The sequence below is a fragment of the Salvelinus alpinus genome, chromosome 38 (genome assembly GCF_045679555.1).
Source record: "Salvelinus alpinus chromosome 38, SLU_Salpinus.1, whole genome shotgun sequence".
NCBI lineage: Eukaryota > Metazoa > Chordata > Actinopteri > Salmoniformes > Salmonidae > Salvelinus > Salvelinus alpinus.
Window position 1 is genome coordinate 1,948,695 of NC_092123.1, and position 7,989 is coordinate 1,956,683.

General features: G+C 44.1%; 2 protein-coding genes across 2 annotated transcripts; one reads left to right on the forward strand and one right to left on the reverse strand.

Annotated features, from left to right (window-relative positions):
- Positions 1–197: 197 nt before the first annotated feature.
- Positions 198–2,786, forward strand: LOC139566243 (toll-like receptor 13). Its single transcript, XM_071387282.1, has one exon. It carries the CDS (start codon positions 1,309–1,311, stop codon positions 1,804–1,806), a length of 498 nt encoding a protein of 165 aa, XP_071243383.1. The 5' UTR covers positions 198–1,308; the 3' UTR covers positions 1,807–2,786.
- LOC139566242 (hemopexin-like) lies at positions 2,032–7,737 on the reverse strand. Its single transcript, XM_071387281.1, has 10 exons — positions 7,572–7,737; positions 6,820–6,842; positions 6,420–6,539; positions 5,754–5,902; positions 4,830–4,983; positions 4,444–4,656; positions 3,991–4,083; positions 3,776–3,906; positions 3,196–3,343; positions 2,032–2,906 (listed from the first exon to the last, which is right to left on the reverse strand). Exons 1-10 carry the CDS (start codon positions 7,631–7,633, stop codon positions 2,680–2,682), a joined length of 1,320 nt encoding a protein of 439 aa, XP_071243382.1. The 5' UTR covers positions 7,634–7,737; the 3' UTR covers positions 2,032–2,679.
- Between the last annotated feature and the right edge of the window lie 252 nt (positions 7,738–7,989).

Below are 7,989 nucleotides of genomic sequence, written 5' to 3' on the forward strand. Positions count from 1 at the left end.
CCACAAAATGTCAAGTTCTTGGTCGTGACAGTCGGCAGTGGCCTAGAACCCGTCCATCATACCGCGAAGCAACTCCTCGTGCCTACCATTGGTGGCTCCTTGGGAGGAGATAGCGTAGCGTAACTGGTCCAGGTCTGCTGGGTCAGTCATGGCCAGTTCGTACTATCAGGAATCAAGGTAAGACCCAGATGCAGACTGTCGAAGAAACAATGTTTATTGTGGCAACAGGGACAGGCAAAGACAGGTCAAGGCAGGCAGGGGTCAAAAATCCAGGGTAAGGCAAAGGTACCGAACAGCAGGCGGTCTCAGGGTCAGGCAGAGTTCAGTAATCCAGAGGTGGCGAAAAGGTACAGGACGGCAGGCAGGCTCAGTGTCAGGCAGAGAAGTCAGGCGGGCGGGTACAGGGTCAGGACAGGCACAGGTCAAAAACCAGGAGGATGAGGAAAGAGAGGCTGGGAAACGATAGGCGCTGACAGGAAAACCGCTGGTTAGCTTGAACGAACAAGACGAACTGGCAACAAACAGACAGAGAACACAGGTATAAATACACAGGGGATAATAGGGAAGATGGGTGACACCTGGAGGGGGGTGGAGACAAGCACAAGGACAGGTGAAACAGATCAGGGCGTGACAGTCACAAGGGACTGTCTCATCTACCTATCAACTTTCTTGAAGGTTTGAAATCTTTATTAGTATTCCAGGCAGGGAGTCTTAATATTAAGGAGCTGTACCTAGACACATTCATTTACACACCCCGGTTGTGGTTCCTTGATATCAGTAAGAATGAGTTCACAGCCCTCACTCCAAAGCTGTTTTACCCAATCTCAAGGCTCAACAGACTATCTGTCCAAAGGCCGACTTCAGTCCTTAGATTTCCTCATAGGAGCAAACCTCAGCAGAGTCACTTTCTTGCAGGTGAGAAAGAACAACATAACAGTAGTCAATGAGACAGTGTTGCGTTCTCTCCCTGCCTTGACATACCTGGACATGCAAGATAATCATTTTACCTGTGGCTGCAGCAATGTTTGGTTTGTCCAGTGGATGGAGAACGACTACCAAACACAGGTTGTTGGAGCCACAGAGTTTACCTACAACTATCCAGCCGAGCTAAAGGGCACCAAGCTGTTGGACGTTGAGCTTCAGTTCTGTACAGTACACTTAGGACTTTACTACTACATCTCTTCCACTTCTCTGGTCCTCCTCACCCTGATAGCATCCTTTACCTACCACTTCCTGAAATGGTAGGTAATTTACGGCTATTACCTCTTCTTGGCTTTCCTCTATGACACCAAGCAAAGCAATAAGCGCATGCCTCGTGGCTGTCAGTATGATGCCTTAATCTCCTACAACGTCTACGATGAGCCCTGGGTCCTGAAGGAGCTTTTGCCAGAGCTGGAGGGAGAGCAGGGCTGGAAGCTGTGTCTCCACCACCGGGACTTCCAACCAGGCAAACCAATCATAGACAACATTATGGACGGCATCTACAGAAGCCGCAATACCATCTGTGTGATCAGCCACCGCTACCTGGAGAGTGAGTGGTGCTCCCGGGAGATCCAGGTGGCCAGCTTCCGGCTCTTTGATGAGCAGAAGGACGTCCTGGTTCTGGTGTTCCTGGAGGAGATCCCAACCCACCAGCTGTCACCCTACCACCGGATGAGGAAGCTGGGGAAGAGACGCACATACCTGAGTTGGCCCAGAGCTGGGGAGCACACTGTGGTCTTCTGGCAGCAACTACGGCTGGCTTTAGAGACCAAGGACAGCCCTGCTGAAGAAAATCCCATCGTCTCTGGGGTGGAGGCACTGTGACTGTGACAACTTGATTTGAAACAACCATCACATTCTGAACCTTTTCTTTACATCTGCATGAGAATATCATTACGAAATGCTTACACATAATTAATCAGTTCATGATCACATTTACCTGTAAGACTTATTTTTGCTTGTCATACTGAAGAATTACTCATCTGAATGTATCTCTTGATTTTTCCTGTATTTAATTATCTCATGAATGAATGCAATATAATCATACTCTTTCAGTTTCTTTGTATCTTTTTAATTCAACTCATCTCTGTCATACACAAATGTTCAACAAAAATGTGATAAAGTATTATTTGAACCTTAAAAAACATTGTTTGGGTGAGTTGTGGTGTCAAGTTAAAGTAACTGCCCAGTGTTTCCAGATTTCTATGAAGTATGTCCTATAATTAATTCCAATATGAGATAAATAGTTTTCCTTCCACATTTTTTTTATTAAGTATGTTTAAATGCAGCTTTTCTGTGTTGGGAAGGATGTGTGGGTACCCCAACACAACAGAATGGTTTTGGCATATACCGATCATTAAAAATATTAATGCGATTAGAACGCTGATGATATCACCCTCTATGAGGAAATAGCAAGCATTTTTTAAACGGTCTGTTGGAGATAAAAAGTTTACCTGGGATTTCTGAAGTGTTTTTTCTCAAATGTATGCTTTGGCCACAGAAAAGAGTATAAGATGAGTCAATAACATTATTTGGGTATGAGTTAACAGAAACTTTTACTAGACAGTTACTTTAACATGTGATTATATGTTTTGACAGCAAGTTTGGCAAATGTTCTAATAAGACACCATGTTGTCCATTGAGTACAGATGATCACAGTTGTTATTCTTCGAAAAGGTATCTAACATAAACTGACTCCTATTCCACACAGCCCATCATGTCTGGGGTGATTTTTTTAGGCTCTGGGAGAATCCTGCTGAAAGCCAGGAGCCTGGGGGTCTCGTAATGGTAGTACTCAGAGCCCACATACACTTTGACGCCATCAGCGCCACACATGCCTGCCTCGATGCCGGAGATGGGCAGTGGGGCCTCTCTGGCTACTATCCTAGGGGTTGCAGACAGGTCAATGTCCTGCATCTTCTGTCCTGTAGGGGGAAATAGAGAAAGGAAAATAGTTTTTCACTGAGTGTGTTATTAAAGGTTCCCAAAGATGACTCCACGTTTGCCCAGCAGGTCTTGTGGCACGTCAGGCCTCTCCAGCAGGGGGAGGTAATGAGTCATTAAAGGTCCAATGCAGCTGTTTTTTTTTTTATCTCAACATCAAATCATTTCTGACACAGGAAAATCAATTTTTTTGTGAATATTGATGTAAAAAGATCAACACTTTTTTTTTATAGATTTGAATGTACTCAAGTTCAATGTCCAATTAGTTACCTTGAATAATGTGCACAATATGGTGATCTGCACAAACAAAGGCTGCGTTCACAGGCCCTTCGATGCCCAGCTCCTCTTTCAGGCTTTTAGGGTAGCCCTCAATCAGAGTGGAGGGAGCTGCTGATTTGTAGATGTAAACTTGGTCGCCCTGTCAACCGGAAATGGTGGCATTCAGGTGTGTTTTATGTGCCATGGGACAAACAGAGGCATGATGGGTAACAAACAGTTGACTGAATAAAAGTTATTTTCTATATACTCAAATCAATTTTTTTTGTTGTCACATCCTTCGTAAACAACAGTTATAGACTAACAGTGAAATACTTACTTAAGGGTATTTTTCCACCAATGCAGACTTAAAGTGACACGAGGTGTAAATATAGCGAATAACAATAAAGAGTAAAAATAACATGGCTATACAGGGACTACAAGTACCGAGTCGATGTGCAGGGGTACTAGGTCATTGAGGTAGCCATGTACATATACTGTAGGTAGGGGTACTGTAGTGAGTAAAGCTCTGAACATGTTACTTATTGCAAGTGAGGTCCCTGTCTTCCCCTACATCCGGGAAACTTTGACCCACCTTGATGATGTAGATCTTGTCACTGTAGGAGAAGACTGCGTCCACGCCGTTGACCACTTCCTTCCAGGTTCTGGCAATGGGGAAGGCGTGTTTACCATCACGATGGGTGTCTAAACGCATATAAATACGACCTGAGGAAGTGGGACGGAAGTGAAAATTGGCAACTGTCTTATGTGAGTTGTGCGCACAATTGAACACAAAGGCTTAGTTCTTACCAGTGAAGGCATAGGTTTTGCCTGAGTCGTCTGAGGTGATGGCATCCAGAGTCACTTCACTGCATTTGGGAACCTTTGCCTCACCGCCATGGCCTACAATCCAACAATAACATGTCTCAACACAATCTAAAAGCTTTTTTTCCCTGAAATGGTGTTGTTATTACCATTCACCATTCATCTGTTCAGTCTCACAGCATGCACACTGGGCAGAGGAGGCTGGTGGGATGAGCTATAGGAGGACACACTTATTGTAATGGCTGGAATGGAATAAATGGAATGGAGTTAAACATGTGGTTTCTATATGTTTGACGTGTTGATGATACCGTTCCATTTATACCATTCCAGCCCTTACAATGAGTCCATCCTCCTATAGCTCTTTCCACCAGCCTTCTCTGACAATGAACTGATTTTGATAAAGGAGGAAGTGTAACATCCTTTGCATGGTTCTCTTACCGAAATTGGGGCACCTCATGAAGTAGTGCCTGGCGTCCTTAGGGTACACTCCATTCACCTCCCCAGATACAGGGTGGAACCGGGTGAAGTTGTGACCATGGAAACAGTAGTATTGCTCTAGCCAACGGAAGGCAGACGTACAGTTGGGCAGGTGGGCCCACTGTCTCTCCTTTACTGACTGTGTGGCGATGTCATAGTTGTACACTTCTTCTCCTGTGAGAGAGGAAACATACGCAAGGCAGCTCACATCAAGACTAGAAAACTTGATATCCATAACACATTTCCTGGTATGTTGTCTGTGAATAATTAAAAAATGTTTATAGCAATAAACCAGAGAAATGTTCATTATGGTCTTATGTGGGGCATCAAATGGTTAACAGGCTTACCCTTGAAGAATAGGACAGAGTCTGAGTTACACTCTCCCTTGGGGCATTCCACCGCAGCGTCCAGGTGGCTGGGCACCCCTGGGAAGTCCAGCTGGATGTCCTTGGGGTAGCCCTCCTCTAGACTGTGGTTATAGTAGCTGAAAACCTTGTCGTCCTGTAATGGAGGAGGGATGGAGTATACTGAGTATACTAAGTGAATGCTGTCATAGGTGTCCTACACCCCCAAAATCTGAGGGTACACAAGGTATGTGAGGATGGCAGGGGGTGGTCTGAAGTTGGAGAATTTAACATTTTTCAAACACCTGTACAGCCTTTTCCTGCAATCTAGAGCCATAATCATTATGCTTAATTATTTATAAAAAAAAAATATTTTTCTGCATATCTAAGCATATCTCGAGCTTTCTGTCTGCTCCTGACTGATGGTTATTTTTTTAAAGAAACTAAATATGCTTCTCCACATCTCCACAAGGAATGTGAGTCTTATTCAGTACATTTAGTTATTGCTTGCTTTTATAAAGTCTACCAACCTTGCTAGCAGGCATGACAGATAAGATAGGTCGACAAGCTAGCTACTCCAACTTGATTGATAGCCTGTAATGGCTTCTTGCTAGCTAGTTATGCGGTTGGGAGATTGGGAGCCTATCTGGGCTAGCTAAAGCCAACTTCATAAAATTGCTAGGTGGCTAGCAGCATGACAGAGAAACAACAACCAAAAATGTAGAAAAATAAATCTCTCTCTCTATATATATATATTGTATGTATTTTTTACAGGACAAATCTGAGGGGGCACGTGCTACCTATGGGAACATGATTGCATAACTTGACTTTTAAAAAGATTGCCCAAGCTGATGAGTCACTTGTAAAACGACGTGTTAAAGTGCCTATTCATATGGATATCGACTACATCATTGATATTGATAGTACCAGGAAAAAGTAGATGTGATCGTGGTCTTCAGGTTTTTCATTGTTGTGCATGCGGAAGGCAGCGTCAACATGCCCCAGGTGATCTAGCTCCTTGAAGAAGGCACTGGAGACCTGAGCTGGACCAGTGAAGCCGTTCCACAGGTGATCCCCTTAGAGTTGCATAGTTCAGATCTGGGATCAGATATACTCATGGAAATGTAAGCTTACACTCTCCTTACACACTTCACAAATATCTAGTACAAACCCGCGTTTACAGGTCATGTTAGCCCATATCAAAATACCCACTAACTAATCCACTACACTCTTGAAAAAAGGGTTCCAAAAGGGATGTTCGGCTGTCCCCATAGGAAAACCCTTTTTAGTTCCAGGTAGAACTCTTTTGAGTTCCATGTAGAACCCTCTGGGAAAGGGTTCTACATGGAACCCAATAGAGTTCTACGTGGAACCAAAATTATTCTACCTGTAACCAAAAAGGATTCTTCAAAGGGTTCTCCTATGGGGACAGCCGAAGAACCCTTTTAAGTTCTAGATTGCACCTTTTTTTCTAAGAGTGTACCCGTAACCCTAGCCATCCTACTGGGGACATAATGACATATCATGACAATGACAAGCCCACTGTAGGGAGAATGAGGGTAAAAAAGACGACTCATAACATGGTTTTGATACCCTTGAAGAAGAAGGTGTGTCCTTTCTCGTCGGGGGCGATGGCGTCAAACTCGATGCCGTCACACCGGTCTGGGTCGGCTTTGGGGTGGGCCTGATCCTTGTGGTGGTCGTGGTCATGGTCTGATGGGCCAGTCAGAGTCAAGGTGAGATGCACGTTGAATGACTTTTCATTATTCAAACATTTCTCCACATGAAAGGGTGCGGTGTGGTTATTTGGAAGTCATGCATCCTACTCTCATATTAAAGCATGTAGGACATGCGTAACGGGCTGAAATGGAATTGAAGAACACCTGTGCCCGTAGCAAGTTGCAACCCTTGCCTAGCACGCCTGGATCAGTCAATGAGTTGTGAGGTCCTGCATTTTGACAGGCTGTTAAATGAATATGGTTCTTAGACTCACCTGCCATCATTACATCATGGAGCCTGCGTAGAAAAAAGCAGATATTATTCATCATAAAGCATAATGTCCTCATTCTGATGAGACATGAGTCAGATCATAGACATGGGAAATTAGATAATACACTGCACATCATAACTCCACCCTCTGGGTAGGTAGACCAATAATGATGCTGTAGTATACACAGCCCTATTCCAAATAGAGCAGCTCAAAGGGATACCTGATTGATATGAAGGGGATCTGTAATGATGAGGTAACGGGGTGAATCAGCGACAGAAGTGCTGAGGTACACGACTGACTTTGACCCCTCTTTGTGTGTTTGGGTTATTGATCCTGCCTTTGACCTCTGTGATATTGCAAACAAACGTATGGAACTAACCCAGCCAATGTGGCGCAGCATAGTATCCAGTTGTGTTGCATAAGACATGTCTTAACACAGCACAGCGAAGCCCATAATGTGTTGAATAAAGTAACAGTTTAACAAAGTAAGTACAGAGGCAATTTAGAGGCAGTGTATTTTGCTGTGGCTACCCTGAACATGGATAAGAGAATAATAAGATGCCATTTTGGTAGCCCAGAGGTTAAGAGAGTTGGGCCAGTAACCGAAGGTCGCCGACTGTGTGAAAAATCTGTCAATGTGCTGTTAAGCAAAGCACTTAACCCTAATTGCTCCTGTAAGTGGCTCTGGATAAGAGCGTCTGCTAAATGAGCAACATGTAAATGTAAAGGCTTAGCAGTTGATCAGCAATACTCACGTTGGAGCAGCATGGCTGAGTGCTAGTGCCAAGCACAGACAGAGTGTTTGGGAGAGAAGCATCACGTTGAGCGGTCCTCCTTTGGGTCCAGGTACCGAAGAGAGCTGAGCTGAGGAAGGTGCCTGAGCAGTAGCTGACCAGACCTTTTATACTGGATCTGCCTGTAAGTGGGTGGATTTCCCAATGTGCCTTTTGTGTGTGGGAGTGTGGGCGGTTCTGTGCTCTGTTTACTGAAAGAGCAGGGGGAGTGTAGGACTTTTTGCGGTTGCAAAACGATTATTTAGCAGAAACTGTTTTATATATGCATCTTATATAATGCAATCAATATGAGCACATTTAAAAATGAGTATAAATCCGGCCATATGTTTATATGGCAAATTCTATTAAATATTGAACATGTTGGGATGTTACACATTAA